This window comes from Salvelinus sp. IW2-2015, linkage group LG35 (assembly GCF_002910315.2).
Source record: "Salvelinus sp. IW2-2015 linkage group LG35, ASM291031v2, whole genome shotgun sequence".
Classification (NCBI taxonomy): domain Eukaryota; kingdom Metazoa; phylum Chordata; class Actinopteri; order Salmoniformes; family Salmonidae; genus Salvelinus; species Salvelinus sp. IW2-2015.
Genome location: NC_036874.1, coordinates 4,495,584 through 4,514,034, shown reverse-complemented (window position 1 = coordinate 4,514,034; position 18,451 = coordinate 4,495,584). Strand labels below are relative to the sequence as shown.

General features: G+C 42.3%; 2 protein-coding genes across 2 annotated transcripts in view; one reads left to right on the top strand and one right to left on the bottom strand.

Annotated features, from left to right (window-relative positions):
- LOC111959106 (zinc finger protein 384) overlaps positions 1–2,346 on the bottom strand; it is a 7,181-nt gene extending 4,835 nt beyond the window's left edge. The window contains exons 1-6 of the mRNA XM_070437317.1: positions 2,158–2,346; positions 1,323–1,387; positions 997–1,195; positions 780–896; positions 508–674; positions 140–300 (exon numbers count right to left, since the gene is read on the bottom strand). Of these exons, the coding sequence (XP_070293418.1) occupies positions 140–300; positions 508–674; positions 780–896; positions 997–1,195; positions 1,323–1,382 (704 nt within the window). The 5' untranslated portion in view covers positions 1,383–1,387; positions 2,158–2,346. The remainder of the gene's footprint in view (positions 1–139; positions 301–507; positions 675–779; positions 897–996; positions 1,196–1,322; positions 1,388–2,157) is intronic.
- Positions 2,347–2,697: 351 nt separating this feature from the next.
- Positions 2,698–17,737, top strand: LOC111959107 (DDB1- and CUL4-associated factor 13). Its single transcript, XM_023980552.2, has 11 exons — positions 2,698–2,865; positions 3,003–3,202; positions 3,395–3,502; positions 3,940–4,029; positions 4,335–4,490; positions 5,301–5,378; positions 7,016–7,098; positions 7,404–7,568; positions 7,769–7,904; positions 16,229–16,392; positions 17,219–17,737. The coding sequence occupies exons 1-11, from the start codon at positions 2,796–2,798 to the stop codon at positions 17,304–17,306; spliced, it is 1,338 nt and encodes a 445-aa protein (XP_023836320.1). The 5' UTR covers positions 2,698–2,795; the 3' UTR covers positions 17,307–17,737.
- The last annotated feature ends 714 nt before the right edge of the window (positions 17,738–18,451 follow it).

The following is an 18,451-nucleotide window of genomic DNA, read 5'->3' as shown; positions in this document are numbered from 1 at the left end:
TGTGTGAGAGAGAAAGAGAGAAATGCCCGTGCCCAGCAGCACCTAGTGTTCATCCACAGCCCGTGTCTAACCTCTCTGTCCTGACTCTATCATCTACAACATACAGACATACGGGTGTGCAAGCATTCCACAGCTTCACATTCCTATGGGGATGCACAGCACAACAGGTGCTTTTTGGCCCTTCTGTGACGCCGTAGGTCCGTACCTGTAGGTCTTGTTGCAGTCTTTCCCGCTGTGGTTCTCATCTTCGTTGGCGAGGTCGTACGGGTCAGTTGTATAATGCTGCGAAGACATAACCACCTATCAAATGTCACACAAACATTAGAATCACATTCATCATATTAAAAAGGCACACTGTTGTAAAAGTCTACATGAGCTTTTTTTGAGATGGGCAAGGCTTAGTCTGGAAATTAATAGCCTGAGCTTAGTCTGGAAATGTCTGGAAGTGTTTTAGTGGGAATAGCTTTTATTTTGGTTACTCTGGAGTTACTATGGTAACTGTCTCACCTGCCCTCCCGACGCCAAGTGAGCCAGAATCAACGCCTCATTTCCGGCGGAGAGGGTGTGGCCACCGGCAGGCCCCGCCCTCCCTAGTGTCGACTTCTTCTTCCTGCCTCGCTTCGAGGGTGTCGGCATGACGGCCACCTGGGGGGTTCCACCTTCCTGTTTCTTATCTAAGTGAAAAATGTGTGTGAGAGTCTGACAGTACGTGAGTGAAGTGTGTATTTTTCAGTGTTAGGATAATGGAGGGTGGAGACAATCGTGTGAGTGTGTGTTACCTGGAGCGTGCAGTGTAGAGACGATCATGGTGGTGGTGGGATGTCCAGAGACGAAGGACTGAGAGGAGGCAGGAGAGACCAGCTGCGTGCCTTGAGGGGTTGTGATGACCAGACCCGCTGCAGAGAGAGGGGAAAAAAATATGATACAAAACAGACAGATGGGRAAAAGACAATGCAAAAGTGTGAGCAATTTTACACTAACAGTTGACACACACACCTGCTGTCATGATACCAGTGGAAGGTACAGGCACCACAGTGATGTTCTGGGTGTGAGGGGGGTGTAGGTGACCCCCTTGGCCCTGCCCCCCTCCCTCCTGCTTGGGGACAGTGAGCAAGGTCGTCTGGTAATGAGAGGAGGGGAACGAAGTGTTCTTCTCCTGGTCCTTCAGTTGTTTCAGGAACATGGCGTTCTCAATCTGACAGCGAGAGATAGAAATCCTTGTTACAAAATTCCAAACTCCAAAAAGAGTAATTGCTATAATCCAAAGGTGTCACTTGCAATATACTTTAACATTTTAAACAGAAATGTTTCACTAAACGTACCTGTCCTTGTACAGGCACAGGGGACCAGAARTACTGAGAGTTAAAATGGGAATCCTCCATAATTTCTGCAATGGAAGAGTAACACCGCCATATCACCACTAGGCCAAACAGCTAATCACTCATCAATTGAAATAAAATTGGCTACACTGTTGCTTGCACATCCGACTGACACCTTTGGGCGACAATAATCTTAAATCATTTACATGTCACTTCACATACATTAGCTAGCTAATGAAACAATAATGGTAACTATGTTGGTACTTCATTTGGTTAGATAGCTGAAATATTTGGACATATATTACACTAATTATGCCCCCGGGTTAGACAATAGTATGACTTGTTAAAGGCGAGCTAGGTAATTTAGCTGCCTACTGTAAATGTACATTGTTGTGGTTGCATGGGAAGGAGGACCGTGCTAGYTCGCTATTACATGTGTTTTCCACTTCAAAGTAATTAATTTGGTGATGGGTGGTGATACAATGTAGCTAGCAATAATTCGAACACAAATAAGATGTCTAGGTTGCTACTTGTTAGCAATTTTGTGAGCTGGAAGTGCATTTCAATTCCTTGCTAGGCGTTTACAGTCAGCTAGACGCTCTAATAAAACCACGAGAGCAATGTTATCTGACTCTCGCGCTCTTCGATGCCTGGGAAAATAGAAAAAGCAAAGCACCCAAAAAAAATCGAGGATAAAAAAAACTGAAGCGGTGAGAGAAGAAAAAAAACAATATCGCACAGACTTCCGGCTGTCCAGACAGAGAAGAGACTCGTCGGGTACAAGTCGCTCAAATTGGAAGATAAATACTATGATTATGAAAAAAATAACAGTATTTACCTGTGCTAACAGAGCGTGCTCCCTTCCCGGAATTCCCGTAGCMCGGTACAGTTCAGAAACTCTGTTCAAATCTTTAAGATTTGACAAATTCACCGAGTTTTTTCTCTTCTTTTTTTCTATTTTTTTTCTTTCTTATGGAGTCGCTTGTCTGCGCTGCACTTCCTTCGAAGAAGGTCGATTAAACTCTGTGAAGAAACAAAGCTCTCTGAGTGTGTGGTGATGTCATTTCCGTCTAATTTTGGAAGCTTCAAATTGGTACTATCGATATGCTATTAAATATATAAAACGTAAATGAATGCAATGTTCTCCTTCTGCGTATTTTACTGTAATGCAATAAACATAAAAACATACGTTATATACGTAATGCCCCACAATAAATCTAATCTAGTGAGATCTCGGAAGCCCAGAGTACAGAAACAATCAGTCCACACGGAGTCGCCAAAGAAAATGTGTAACTCAATGTTCTATCTGTGGTCGCTGTAAGCGCAAGCTACAAACACACTTCCGGCAAATATGAGCGGATATTGCCCTCAACATCCGGTAGGTGAGGTCACACACGTAAACACATGCCGTACGAATCATTTTACTGTSTTACATTTTTGGGGGAAGAAKTATAGAGCTTTATACACATTCACACAATGAAAGTTAAAGTCCTCTCCAGGAATCCGGACGACTATGTCCGTGAGACGAAGTTGGATATCCAGCGTGGTAAGTGCAGAGAGTTAACGTTAGCCAGCTAGTGCACATTAGCTAACTTCACACAGTTCAATCCACTGTAGAGAGCTATAGCTAGCTCAATCAGCACTGGCAAAAYAACTTATTCTAACAGTGAATGTAACCTACAGTACCACGGAATTACGACCCGTCCCTCCATCCGTTCGAGGTGCCAAGAGAATACACCCGTGCCCTGAATGCCACCAAGTTGGAGCGCGTGTTCGCCAAGCCGTTCCTGACTTCTCTGGACGGCCACAGGGATGGGGTGAACTGCATGGCCAAGCACCCCAAGAGCCTCTCCACAATGCTGTCCGGCTCCTGCGATGGAGAGGTAGTTAACTAGCTAACTGTACTTTGAGTTAGCAATGGCCTGGTTAAATACGAGTTGATTACAAATCCAATAATTATAGGCTACATGTCTAACTATGGAATGGTCAAACATATAGGATGACAAGCCTGTGCATTGAGATGATGCATCTAAATGACCTGTTTATACTGTAAGACTAACTGATTTGTTTCTCAGCTGAAGGTGTGGAATCTAACCAAACGTGAGTGTGTTCGTACACTCCAGGCCCATGAAGGCTTTGTCAGGGGGGTGGTCGTCCGCTTCTGTGGCACCTCCTTCTTTACGGTACAGTATCTGTTCCACTACCCAGGGTTGTATTCATTAGGGCACACTCTAAACGTTGTGCAATGAACAAGTTCACATAGTACCTCCCCATTCTGGCCCGTTTGCTTTCATTTTCTGTCTAGTGAATACTAACTAGACTAGGGGTGTATTCATTAGTTGGATTCCGTTGCAAAACATTTGGTCTGTTGCAATGGAAACTGTTTACCGTTTACTCTAGGTGCTAAATGGAAGTAAACAGAATGAAACTGGGAGGGACCTATCTGAATTGCTCTAATAGAAACTGTTGTTTTTGTTGCAAAATGTTTTACAACACACAAAATTAATACACCCCTGATTTTATCTCACAGAATGGTTGCCCTCTGCTGAATTGCAGTCTTATGACACAACTTCATTATAAATCAACCTCAAATAAACATGCTTGTGTTTCTGAATAACAGGTTGGTGATGACAAGACTATCAAACAGTGGAAGATGGAGACTCCCGGCTACGGAGAGGAAGAGGAACCTCTCAATACTATTCTTGGGAAGGTATGGAGGAGGAGGTGTCTGTCTCTGTCATTATTCTGCTCAATGAATATCTCTGAGAGTGTGTCTCTGACCTAACCTATCTGATCTCATTAAGCAACACTGTAAAATGTGCATACCATCGAGTGGACCCATCATTAAAGATTGTGGCTTTAAGCCCATGATGATAAGAATGATGGTTTTGGAGATATTCTCTACAGTCAGGGTGATGATRATGGTTGTTGTAATGTATTCCMTCTAGTCAGTGATGATGATGATTGAGGATTCACTTTAAAAATGTAACTGAGACCAATGTTTGTTCCTTCCAGTCTGTGTTCACCAGCATCGACCACCACCAGAAGGAGGGTGTGTTTGTGACGTGTGGCCAGCAGGTGGACATCTGGGATGAGCAGCGCAGCAACCCCATCCGCTCCTTCTCCTGGGGCGTGGACAGTTTCAACTGCGTCCGCTTCAACCCTGTAGAGGTAATCAACCCTTTCTCTGTGTGGATTGTAGCAGAAATTGTCTCAGAGTATGATTGCTGATCTAGGATCAGGTCCTCCATGTCCATATAATCTTGTTGATTATAATCTGAAAGGTAAAGCTGGTCCTAGATTAGCACTTCTGCTCTTAGACTCTTGGTGAATACGGGCCCTGACATTGCTATAGCACAGACAGAAGGCGTAACCCAGACACGTCACAGAGCTGAAGTATAAAGCTGAAGTATCCGTTTAGAATGTTTTCTGACCACCAAAATGTATAGTAGTGAGAGGAAGTCTAGTCGCGGGTGGTGGAAGAGGATGGAACTGGGCCGACATTCTGCAAATTCTCATTGTTGGAACAATACATTTTTCTGTTCCCAAAACTAGAATCTGTTACGAACACGGTGTACTAATATTTATAGACTTCACGCTTTGCCAAACTGAAAAAAAATCTGTTGTTTAGAAGGAGTGCAAGGTCGAATTGAGTTTGTGCGCACACACTTCACAGAGGCGTTCCCTAATGGAAATATGCAAATACATGCTACAACGTGCCAATACGATCTTGCTAGCTCGTGCTTGGCTTTGCCTACCTCCTTGCTTGTTTTGCCCACTATGCTTTGTTTGCTCAAACTGTAAACAACACAGATGACCTATCTTGTTTTGGTTATAGATATCTTTGGCTATAGCCTCCATACACCAGAATAATGGAGGCTATACCCATATCAGGACTATGTAGGTCAAAGGTTGTATAAAACACAGAATTGTATGAGTTTTAGAAAAATGTTTAGTTGACCTTCCCGCTTTTCTCCTCAGACTGAACTTCTAGCAAGTTGTGCCTCTGACAGAAGTATTGTGCTGTATGACATGAGGGAAGCGACACCTCTTAAAAAGGTACATTTCTACGTTTGCATCCCAAACGACACCCTATTTAGTGCACTACCATTTGACGAGGGCTTGTAGCGTGCTGTTTGGGATGCTACCCATTAGAACTGCACAAGTAATCAAATTTAAATTGACATGCGCAATATCCATATCGCAAGAGGCTGCAATATTTTGAAATGCCACTTAGCCATCTGTCTGTACCGCCCGTTTTTAAACTTTTGATATATTACTCTTGTTGACAGAGGTCGCCTTCTCTCCTCTTTTGGCTGCTTCCCAATCCCCCACACACAAAGCCCTGGCCCCTGTCACTCAAGCAGGCAGTTCCTCGTGCTCAAGATTAGACGTCGACCGATTATGATTTTTCAACGCCGATACCGATTATTGGAGGACAAAAAAGCCGATGCCGATTTAATAAAAAAAAATATTTATATATATCATACACACACATTTTTGTAATAATGACAATTGCAACAATACTGAATGAACAATGAACACTTTTATTTTAACTTAATATAATACATAAATAAAATCAATTTAGTCTCAAATAACATGAGCAGAGCTTGTCTGCATGGTCCCCTGTCAGCCTGTCAGTCTGATTTCCGATTGTTATGAAAACTTGAAATCGGCCCTAATTAATCGGCCATTCCGATTTAATCGGTCGACCTCTACTCAAGATTCACGGCATGCATTGACCAAACAGCATGCAGTCAACAGATTTCTTTCTAACAAGAACGACGCAGCTTTCCACTGCGTCTTAATATAAATTCACATGTTTTCTTTATTATACTATTAGTTTGTGTAACTTGCTCTCTGCAAAACACTAATTAGCTGAAAAGGTGCCTAAAATTTGTTAGCAATGCTTTTCGCTTGCTAGCTAATTCCACTGAGTGCAAATCTTGCTAGCAATCTTTTGCTCTAATATTGGACAGTACCAATGGTGGAGCATATCATTGTTTGTGAAACAGCTTCTTCTTATCCGAGAGGAAAAGGCTAATATTATTGTAAAATCTTTGTCTGAATGTACCTATCTATTTAAATCTAATTAGGGTCCCATTTAATTTATTTAACCAGGTAAGTTGACTGAACACATTCTCATTTACAGCAATGACCTGGGGAATAGTTACAGGGGAGAGGAAGGAGCCATTTAGGTAGCCAGATTAGGAATTTAGCCAGGACACCGGGGTTAACACCCCATCTCTTACGATAAGTGCCATGGAATCTTTTGAGATCACCGGGAGTTAGGTCAGAGGCAAGGCAGCAGTGGGATGCAGGGTGGTATGCTGCTGGCCATGGGAAACGCTGACCAACACTTTGGTTCTTACTCTGTCACAACCATCTCCTCCCTTACCTTTTCCTCGTTGTCATGCCAAACAAAACTGCATTCCAAGTAGCCACTCTATTCCAACCATAACATTTGAATGATCATTCTATTTCTATGATTCCAACAGTATATCAAGTGTTTTGATGTAAAATCTCATTATTTGGTAGAAAAATTGCGAATAGATTTTTTTGCCCATATCGTCCAGCCCTACTGCCCATGACTTTGCCCTTTACTAAACTAATTTCCCATTCCATACTGTCCTCTCATTACTGAATGTGTCTAATAGTTAGTGTATTGAAGTATGAATGTGTGATTTCCTATATAGGTAATCATGAATATGAGGAGCAACACTTTGTGCTGGAATCCCATGGAAGCTTATAATTTCACCTGCTCTAATGAAGATTACAAGTGAGTGATGCAATTCAACATGATCTGTTGAGTTTACAACATGTTCACTACATCACATAGGCCTCATTCATTCCCGGAGAGAAGTTTGTATTTTCGATGCTAATAATGATTTTGTTCATGTAATTGTTTGGGGAGTCATTTAATTATTATTTCTAATGTACATTTACACTTATTTTACAATAACAGCATGTCTCACAAGTATTTGTATTTACTGGCCTTGCACCACAAATTAGAGAAGCAGGGTGGTGTGTGTTATCTCATCTTTGTATTTATTAACCAACAGTATGCGTTTCCTCCCCCTTCAGTCTGTATACATTTGATATGAGGTACCTGGACAAGCCTGTCACCGTCCACATGGACCATGTCTCAGCCGTGCTGGATGTAGACTACTCTCCAACTGGTAAGGAGTTTGTCTCGGCCAGCTTTGACAAGACCATCCGCATCTTCCCCAAAGACAGTGGGCACAGCAGGTTAGTGGTGCCAGGGGTTCAGACACTGGGGTCCAGCAGATTGCTGCCTACTCCAGGGTTGTTCTGAATCCCACGTCTCCGTGTGTGTTTATCATCAGCTTTGATGTATTTATTTTTCTACGGGTGTCGACATGTTTAGAGATGACACCGTGCGACAGCAACATTGTGTTCAGTGTGTGTGGTTGTGTGTGACTTCACAGGGAGGTGTACCACACCAAGCGCATGCAGCACGTCATCTCCATAAAGTGGTCGTCAGACAACAAGTACATCCTGAGTGCTTCAGATGAGATGAACATCAGACTGTGGAAGGCCAACGCTGCTGAGAAGTTGGGATTGGTGAGACAGTCCTCTTCCTCTCCTTTAGAAGTAGTGTACGCACGTCCTGTAACCTGCAGGTGTCGCGTATCAAAAGTAATGTCATGAAAGAAAGATGGATCCTAGATACATTTGTAGTGCTTACCAATAACTGATAGGCCCATATGCTAATCTTCTGATGCATTTGTTGGAGCTCTGATTTTGGCCTTCCGTTTTGCGAGTTTGCTGGATTCCTCAACCTGCCATGGCCTGATGCCCACCATGGTACGCTCAGCATGGTAAGAGAGAGAGAGGCCAGGGTGCCAACAGCAGTGGCACTGTCAAGGGCTCTGATGGATGCTGACTGACTTGGAACAGAATCACTTTCAATAAGTACAATGGGCCAATAGGGACAGCAGAGCAGGGTTAGTGACAGACTGGAGCTATTTGGAACTCTTGATTACCAATAGACAAAGTCTGACCAGTCAGTCAGTGTGGGCAATGTGGCACTATAGAGTGGATTTAAAGGGATAGTTCACTAAAATGTATGTTTGGGCAAATAGTGACTTGAATTACTTAGAGGTGTTACAGCAGGTGAACGTTAGCATCGCCCATCCCAAACATTGGAATTACGTTCTGCCCACTTTGGCATTATATCCGTTATGTTTTCTTCAACCTCTAACTCTCTGTATGTTCATGGCATTATTTACACATTACCTGAAATATAAGGTTCTGTTTAGCGTATCTTAAACAGATTCTTACGCAGTCTAGCCTTACTCCTTTCATCTGATGCCAAAACTAGCATTTAGCCTACAAGGATGAATTACAAGGGAGATGAATGGACGTTTTTCGGTGCCATCTCCAATATCCATCCCCCTTCTGCTTCACTCTTCCTTATTACCTTAATGCAGCTTAACACTGGAGAATTGGGCAACTTTTGGCACTTGTTTTACTGTCAGTGTATAAGAGGTGATTTATTCTGTAGCTTTGCACTTAAACAGATCAGACGAGCCCAGCTGCTATCAGCAGTTTGAATGGGTCCAATCACTTAAAGAGAGCGGCCACTCTGGAAATAATGAAGCATTAACAATCAAGTTGGACTGGAAGGGTCTTTAATTAAAAGAAATGCTGAATCAAGGCGGTATGTCAGATCTCAGGAAGAGTGGAAGTCTTCAGCCTGTTTGTTGCAACTGCACTGTCTCTGGTTTTGGGCTTTTGATGCCTTTCTATGAGATTACCTTTGACCTCTCTGTGACCTATACAGGTGTCATTGTTTTTGTCCCGTGATCCTATTTTTTCATGTTACTTACACATTGACCTTTGACATATTGTAAATTCACCTTTTGAAATCACACATTATTGTACGTGTCACACATTCTCATGACAGTCATGAGAAGTATGACTATATAGCCTATACATACAGTGAGCTCAAAGTATTGGGCAGTGACACATTTTTTGTTTTGGCTTTGTATGCCAGCACTTTTCACTATCAGGTGAATCGTTTAGAAATGACAGCACTTTTTGTACATAGTCCCCCCATTTTACGAGGACCAAAAGTATTGGTACAAATTCACTTATGTGTATTTAAGTTGAGTATTTGGTCCCATATTCCTCGTACACAATGTTAACATCAAGCTTGTGACTATACATACTTGTTGGATGCTTTTGCTGTTTGTTTAGGTGGTTTCAGATCATTTTGTGCCCCATAGAAATGAATGGTAAATAAGTTATGTCATATTGGAGTCACTTTTATTGTAAATAAGAATAAAATGTTTCTAGATACTTCTACGTTAATGTGGATGCTACCATGACCAAAACACACAGCTACCATGACCAAAACAAACAGCAAATGCATCCAACAATTTTGTAGTGTCACAGGTTTAATGTAATCATTGCGTGCTAGGAATATGGGACCAAATACTAAACTTTTGACTACTTTAATACACAAATGAATTTGCCACCAATACTTTTGGACCCCTAAATGGGTGCTGTAATTTCTAAACGGGTCACCCGATATGGATGAAAAAAATAAAAAAATAAATTTGACAGTCTGCACTTTAACCTCAGTCATTGTATCATTTCAAAACCAAAGTGCTGGAGTACAGAGCCAAAACAACACATTTGTCACTGTCCCAATACTTTTGGAGCTCACTGTATCTCTGGATACACGGCTCGTACAGCTACATAACACCTTAAGCCTACTACTCATATTCTATTGAAAGAGCGTGGAGGCCATAGAGAACTCTGCAGTCAGTCAGTTTTGCTCTGCTCCTTTTTCACTGTAAATGTTAAGGTTTTCTTAAATAACATTTAACAGGTTGTTGGCCTGGTCTAAGGGAAGCAGTGTACATCAGCAGCAGCTATTAGCTAATCTCCCATCAAATTGAATTGATTATAATTAGAATAAAAGCCTTGGAAGAGTGGCCACTTAGAGATCCTCGGAAACTACGTCCGGAGAGAATGAGAGACGCTCAAGATTTTTATGAGGGAGAGGAAGGGAGATGGAGAGTGAAGGGTGTGTTGAACTGTTGTCTATAGCCTGCTCTCGGACCATTCATTCAGATTGGAATGTGAAGGTTGTTTATGTACTACTTACTATGCTAGGACTGGTCGATAGGTTGGTCGTTAGGCTGTTAGTTGACCAATATTGTTTTTAGTTGAGCGGTAGTAAATATACCGTACCAGTCTCAAGTTTTGACACCTACTCATTTAAGAGTTTTTCTTTGTTTTACTTTTCTCTACATTGTAGAATAGTAGTGAAGACATAAACACTATGAAATGGCACACATGGAATCATGTAGTAACCAAAAAAGTGTTACACAAATCAAAATATATTTTATATTTGAGATTCTTCAAAGTAGCCACCCTTTGCCTTGATGGCAGCTTTCCACACTCATTTTCTCAACCAGGTTGTCACGTGGAATGTATTTCAATTCACTTTTAACAAGGCAACCCTGTTAATTTGTGGAATTTACCTACCTTGCCACAGAGGATAAGGTTATTAGAGTAACTGCACCTCAGATTTCAGCCCAAATAAATGTTTCACGGAGTTCAAGTAACAAACACATCTCCACATCAACTGTTGAGATGCAGAATGCTGTGGTAGCCATGCTGGTTAAGTGTGCCTTAAATTCTAAATAAGTCACTGACAGTGTCACTAACAAAGCACCATTTATTTATTTATTTCACCTTTATTTAACCAGGTAGGCAAGTTGAGAACAAGTTCTCATTTACAATTGTGACCTGGCCAAGATAAAGCAAAGCAGTTCGACACATACAACAACACAGTTACACATGGAGTAAAACAAACATACAGTCAATAATACAGTAGAAAAATAAGTCTATATACAATATGAGCAAATGAGGTGAGATAAAGGAGGTAAAGGCAAAAAAAAAGGCCATGGTGGCGAAGTAAATACAATATAGCAAGTAAAACACTGGAATGGTAGATTTGCAGTGGAAAAATGTGCAAAGTAGAGATATAAATAATGGGGTGAACATAAAATAAATACAGTAGGGGAGAGTAGTTGTTTGGGCTAAATTATAGATGGGCTATGTACAGGTGCAGTAATCTGTGAGCTGCTCTGACAGCTGTGCTTAAAGCTAGTGAGGGAGATAAGTGTTTCCAGTTTCAGAGATTTTTGAGTTCATTCCAGTCATTGGCAGCAAGAACTGGAAGGAGAGGCGGCCAAAGAAGAATTGGTTTTGGTGGTGACCAGAGATTACCTGCTGCAGCGCGTGCTACAGGTGGGTGCTGCTATGGTGACCAGCGAGCTGAGATAAGGGGGACTTTACTCAGCAGGGTCTTGTAATGAACTGGAGCCAGTGGGTTTGGCGACGAGTATGACGCAAGCGGCAGCAACGAGAGGTACAGGTCGCAGTGGTGGTAGTATATGGGGCTTTGGTGACAAAACAGATGGCACTGTGATAGACTGCATCCAGTTTATTGAGTAGGGTATTGGAGGCTATTTTGTAAATGACATCGCCGAAGTCGAGGATCGGTAGATGGTCAGTTTTACAAGAGGTATGTTGGCAGCATGAGTGAAGGATGCTTTGTGCGAAATAGGAGGCCAATTCTAGATTTAACTTGGATTGGAGATGTTTGATGTGAGTCTGGAAGGAGAGTTTACAGTCTAACCAGGCGCCTAGGTATTTGTAGTTGTCCTCATATTCTAAGTCAGAACCGTCCAGAGTAGTGATGTTGGACGGGCGGCAGGGCAGGCAGCGATCGGTTGAAGAGCATGCATTTAGTTTTACTTGCATTTAAGAGCAGTTGGAGGCCACGGAAGGAGAGTTGTATGGCATTGAAGCTCGTCTGGAGGGTTGTTAACACAGTGTCCAAAGAAGGGCCAGAAGTATACAGAATGTTGTCGTCTTCGTAGAGGTGGATAAGAGACTCACCAGCAGCAAGAGCGACATCATTGCTGTATACAGAGAATAGTCGGTCCAAGAATTGAACCCTGTGGCACCCCATAGAGACTGCCAGGGCCCGACTACATGCCCTCCGATTTGACACACTGAACTCTATCAGAGAAGTAGTTGTTAACCAGGCGAGGCAATCATTTGAGAAACCAAGGCTATCGAGTCTGCGATGAGGATGGGTGATTGACAGAGTCGAAAGCCTTGGCAAGGTCAATGAATAAGGCTGCACAGATTGTTTCTTATCAATGCGGTTAGGATATCGTTAGGACCTAGAGCGTGGCTGAGGTGCACCCATGACCAGCTCTGAAACCAGATTGCATAGCGGAGAAGGTATGGTGGGATTCGAAATGGTCGGTAATCTGTTTGTTGACTTTGCTTTCGAAGACCTTAGAAAGGCAGGGTAGGATAAATATAGGTCTGTAGCAGTTTGGGTCTAGAGTGTCTCCCCCTTTGAAGAGGGAGATGACCGCAGCTGCTTTCCAATCTTTGGGAATCTCAGACGATACGAAAGAGAGGTTGAACAGGCTAGTAATAGGGGTTGCAATAATTTCGGCAGATAATTTTAGAAAGAAAGGGTCCATATTGTCTAGCCCGGCTGATTTGTAGGGGTCCAGATTTTACAGCTCTTTCAGAACATCAGCTGACTGGATTTGGGAGAACGAGAAACGGGGAAGGCTTGGGCGAGTTGCTGTGGGCGGGTGCAGTGCTGTTGACCGGGGTATGGGTAGCCAGGTGGAAAGCATGGCTAGCCGTAGAAAAATGCTTATTGAAATTCTCAGTTATTGTGGATTTATCGGTGGTGACAGTTTTTCCTGTCCTCAGTGCAGTGGGCAGCTGGGAGGAGGTGTTCTTATTCTCCATGGACTTTACAGTGTCCCAGAACTTTTTTGAGTTTGTGTTGCAGGAAGCAAATTTCTGCTTGAAAGAGCTAGCCTTGGCTTTTCTAACTGCCTGTGTATATTGGTTTCTAGCTTCCCTGAAAAGTTGCATATGTTGGGGGGCTGTTCGATGCTAATGCAGAATGCCATAGGATGTTTTTGTGTTGGTTAACCTCTTGGAAATAGGGGGCGCACTTTTCACTTTAGGAAAAAATAGTGCCCAAATTAAACGGCCTCGTACTCTGTTCTAGATCATATGTATGGATATTATTATTACTATTGGATAGAAAACACTCTGAAGTTTCTAAAACTGTTTGAATTATATCTGTGAGTAAAACAGAATTCATTTGGCAGGCAAACTTCCAAACAGGAAGTGAAAATTCTGAAATGGGTCTCTGAAGGGCTTCGCCTATTCAATTGCCTTGTATTTATGGATATGTATGCACTTCATACGCCTTCCACTAGATGTCAACAGGCAGTAGAACGTTGAATGAGGTGTCTAGCCTGATGTGGGACCAAATGAGAGCTTTTGGAGTGACAGGTCAGCCATATTGGCAGTATTTTGCTGCGCACCTGGTTGCACCATATCGTTGGCTGCAATGCCTTAGGTAGACAAGAAGAAATGCTCCGTCTGGGACGTTATTGGATACATACGAGAAAAACATCCTAAAGATGGAATCTCAACTGAGTTTGACCAGTTTATTCGACTTTTATTATGACTTTTTGAATTATTCGTTCCATGCGTCAAACTTTCATGGACACGCGAGCTCCACTATGCTAGCCAAAGTTGCTAATTCGACAGAAGAAATGGACTTTCTAAAACAAAACAACGATTTATTGTGGAACTAGGACTCCTTGCACTGCATTCTGATGAAAGATCATCAAAGGTAAGGGAATATTTATGATGTTATTTCGTATTTTTGTGGACTCTTTGGACTCCAACATGGCGGAGAATGGCTGAGCGCTGTCTCAGATTATTGTATGCTGTGCTTTTTACTAAAGTAATTTTTTTAAATCTAACACAGCGGTTGCGGCCTGCTGGAGGTCATTTTGCAGGGCTCTGGCAGTGCTCCTCCTTGCACAAAGGCAGAGGTAGCGGTCCTGCTGCTGGGTTGTTGCCCTCCTACGGCCTCCTCCACGTCTCCTGATGTACTGGCCTGTCTCCTGGTAGCGCCTCCATGCTCTGGACACTACGCTGACAGACACAGCAAACCTTCTTGCCACAGCTCGCATTGATGTGCCATCCTGGATGAGCTGCACTACCTGAGCCACTTGTGTGGGTTGTAGACTCCGGCTCATGCTACCACTAGAGTGAAAGCACCGCCAGCATTCAAAAGTGACCAAAACATCAGCCAGGAAGCATAGGAACTGAGAAGTGGTCTGTGGTCACCACCTGCAGAACCACTCCTTTATTGGGGGTGTCTTGCTAATTGCCTATAATTTCCACCTGTTGTCTATTCCATTTGCACAACAGCATGTGAAATTTATTGTCAATCAGTGTTGCTTCCTAAGTGGACAGTTTGATTTCACAGAAGTGTGATTGACTTGGAGTTCCATTGTGTTGTTTAAGTGTTCCCTTTATTTTTTTGAGCAGTGTATTATTATTCCAGTCTTTTACCGTTCTCATTGTCGGAGTGGACACGTTGTTTGCGGCGCGCAAACTTGTGAGAAACAAGTTTTGGTTTATTTCATTCCATTTACGAGTTTTGTCAATTTAGTCATTGTCTTGTTTGGAGTGCTCCTGTCAATATTGAGTAAGGACGTGCAACTGATTTATGCATTGAAGTTGGCCTATAGGCTACCTGGCCTGCTCGCAAATGTAGGCATATAAATGTGCCCATTTGGGGATCTGATAGTATTTCTGATTGGCTTAATGCACCACCACAAGCTGTGGAGCTTCTCGGTAATCTTTTCTTCACCTCAAACAGCAAGCAAACTAAGTCTGTTTTTACATCCATTGAGAATGACAATAATTCCTCAATGTATTTGAAAAATCTTTTGCGCTCTCTCCCTTTCAATAACCAAAAAATGTCATGCTCTGATCTAGTGGAAACGTCATAAAATAGGCCTACCTGATTACTTCTTATCCGTTGTGGCTTTATAGGATATTTTTACATAGTTGGCAATAGAAGTTACTTTTTAGGTTTAAAATATTCATTTAGATTTGGATTACGTTTTGATAAACTAAATGACAATGATTTTGAGATACGAAGACGTTATTATAAATGAAATGAAACTGTTCCACAAAAATGTGCATATGAGAACCATAACTGGATATCAGATCGGTAGAAATGGTCAGATAACTTGCCATTCCACATGAATACTTCTCATATAGCCTATTACTGGCAACTTCAGGAGAGTAACTGCAGAATCTGCGAAAGCCAGTAGGACCGGGAGGAAGATAGTCGGGACAGGTTTTTTCCCCCTTCTGGTTATCTTGATCTCTTGCTCCCTCTTGAGTATTTTTTAAATCTTATTTAATCAAACAGTGAGCTTAAAGCATCAGACAAGCTCAATGCATATATAGTTTATTTTATTAAAACGCATAGGGTGTGTCTATTTGGAAAATTACGTTTAAAAATGTCGACCACTCGATGGTCGAAAGAAGAGACTACTACATTCAGTGATCCAAGATTGTTTTTGGTTGGACAGCCCTATACTGTAGATAATAGCGAATATTTTACCATCTTATAACTAAACATGGGGCCTATCGTTCAGTCATAATATCCAAGTCACAAAGATGAGCGAGCAGTAGTAGGTGTTAAAGATAACTGTATCCAAAGCTGAACATTTTCAACCCTGCTTTTCCCCATGGTTCAACGTCCCAGGGGACATAGTCATACAGTTAAGCAATTTTATTTAGATTTCAGTTTTCCCATGAAAATGTTGTCATTATGGACTGGTAATTAGTGTATACTGATAAATGAGGCTCCCAAGTAGACCTCAGTAGTAGATTGAAATCTCTTTGTTCTTTATTTTCTTTCCCTTTCTCTTTTTTTCTCTCTCCTTCTTACCTACTATTTATTTTTCTCTGTCAACCCACCCCCCTCCCCCTTTGTGGTCTAGCTGGCTCATAGGGAAAAGTCAGCTGTGAACTACAGCCAGAAGCTGAAGGAGAAGTTCCAGCACCACCCTCAGATCCGCCGCATCTCGCGCCACCGCCACCTGCCCAAGTCCATCTACAGCCAGAGCAAGGAGCTGCGTGTCATGAAGGAGGCTCGCCGCAGGAAGTATGGGCTCCTTCTTTACCCATGCCACTACTGTCTGCCCTACAGTGGCTTTCTGTTCTTAACTCTACCTGCACATATCCTCAATACTCTTGTTTTTACAGTGAAACCACAGAAGTCTATATATTACAGTATGTATATCAGTAGAATTGGCTTCTTTGTGTTCTTGGTAAGGTTAGTGTGGTTTTGGATCTTATTTGTCTCTGTGTTGATGGGAGGAGGTTTTCGGGTGGTTGACCTGGTCTTTGGCCTCACCACAAAGGAAACTGTCAATCTCTTAACACAGTAGGTTTAGAACTACCCTGGCCTCTGTCCAACTATGGCAGAAGGTCCTCATAGTGTCCGTCTAGTGGTTAAGGCCGTAGCTGGCTGCCAGAATAGGTCTGACTGCCCTACCAAGGCACACTTACCCTAATGGGTAACAGGACTGATAGGACAGGATGGTCCCTCATGGCTTGGTCATCGTGGGCTTTTTGCTCATTTACACTAAAGTCTCTAAGGGGAAGTGATGGTGCCATCATGACCAGTTGATGATTAATCAAATATTAGTCCGTGTTGATTTTTGGTCCTGAAACGTAACACATTGTAATATGTCATCCATGTGTACCTTGGAGCTGTGACTGAAGGCAGTGTAGCCTACAGTCTCTTTGTGTATTTTTCAGATGACGTCAGTTTTAGTGTATTCTACATTTTATGACATCAGGCCACCTGCTTGGCACTAACTCCTTTGTGTACTCTGCTAACGTTTCTCTCTCTCTGTGTGTGAATATTCTCATGAATTGGCTCCTGATGTTTGAGTTATTCATTGTTGCCTCATTGTGTGTCCCAGGGAGAGGAACGTACGCAAGCACAGCAAGCCTGGCTCCATGCCTGTGGTGACGGAGAAAGAGAAACATGTCGTCACCGTGGTGAAATAGAAGGAACATGGACGCCAGTGACCGTGTGGCATTGGAGGACTAAAGGACTACTCAACTCTACACACACCTGGGCCACGTTCAGAAACACACAACTAGCGTTGCAAAATGTCGGTAAGTTTCCCAAAATTCTCTGGTTTTCCAGAAATTCCAGATACCTGGATATCCTGCTTGTTCCCTCATGATTCCAGGACACAGGAGGTTGGTGGCACCTTAATTGGGGAGGACGGGCTCGCGGTAATAACTGGAGCAGAATGGGATCAAACACATGGTTTCCATGTGTTTGATGTCATTCCATTTGCTCCGTTCCGGCCATTATTATGAGCCGTCCTCCCCTCAGCAGCCTCCTATGTTCCAGGAATATTCCAAACGGGATTTCTGACAAACCTGGCTATTTGGGAAAGATACCAGAATTTTGCAACCCTGCACACAACGTTATGTGTCCCTTCAGTTATATTCATGACATTCTGATCTGCAACGTTCAAAAGGCAACCCTATCTAAGACTCTGAAAGAACTCATTCCACCTCTTGGGGTGGGTCTTACTGAAAACGGTCAAAAGGCTGCACCCTCCTGAACACAACCCTATCTAAGACTGAAAGAACTCATTCCACCTCTCCAAGGCTTATTACAAAAGAGAAATATGGGTCAATATTGTGAAGTTTGTTGACATAAGTGTCCCAACTGTCATGGTAAAACTTTGTACCCCCAGATGATGATTTCATGAATGCTATTGTTGGAACAATATTTTGGGATGTTATTGTATTGAAATAAGAATACACTAGAAACCAAGAAGAACGACATCTGTCAAATATCACCAGAACATTTATTTTAGTATTTTAGGAACCATCTTGAAAATGTTTGGCCTCGCTACACCACCACATACCTTCAGCTATTGTTTACTGATTCAGTAACCTTAGATTGATCATGTTTTTTGTATTTATTGATACACTGCTAATAAAGATGTGGTATGATATTTTTGGGTCTGATATGAATACTGTTTTTTGGTAGGCAAAATACACTGATTCTCATATCGATGCAACGATACTTTTCAACGCTTGTTTATTACATTAACAAAAAATATTTAAAAGTATACAATTAATATCCGAGGTGCTCAGATTAGCATCATTTGTTTTGTTTGGCATATTTT

Bases quoted from the DNA above. Each gene is read 5' to 3' on its own strand.
- LOC111959107 (XM_023980552.2), top strand. From the start codon at position 2,796: ATGAAAGTTAAAGTCCTCTCCAGGAATCCGGACGACTATGTCCGTGAG. The intron at 3,203-3,394 runs GTAGTTAACTAG...TTTGTTTCTCAG, and splicing joins CCGGCTCCTGCGATGGAGAG to CTGAAGGTGTGGAATCTAAC. The intron at 7,569-7,768 runs GTTAGTGGTGCC...GTGACTTCACAG, and splicing joins AAAGACAGTGGGCACAGCAG to GGAGGTGTACCACACCAAGC.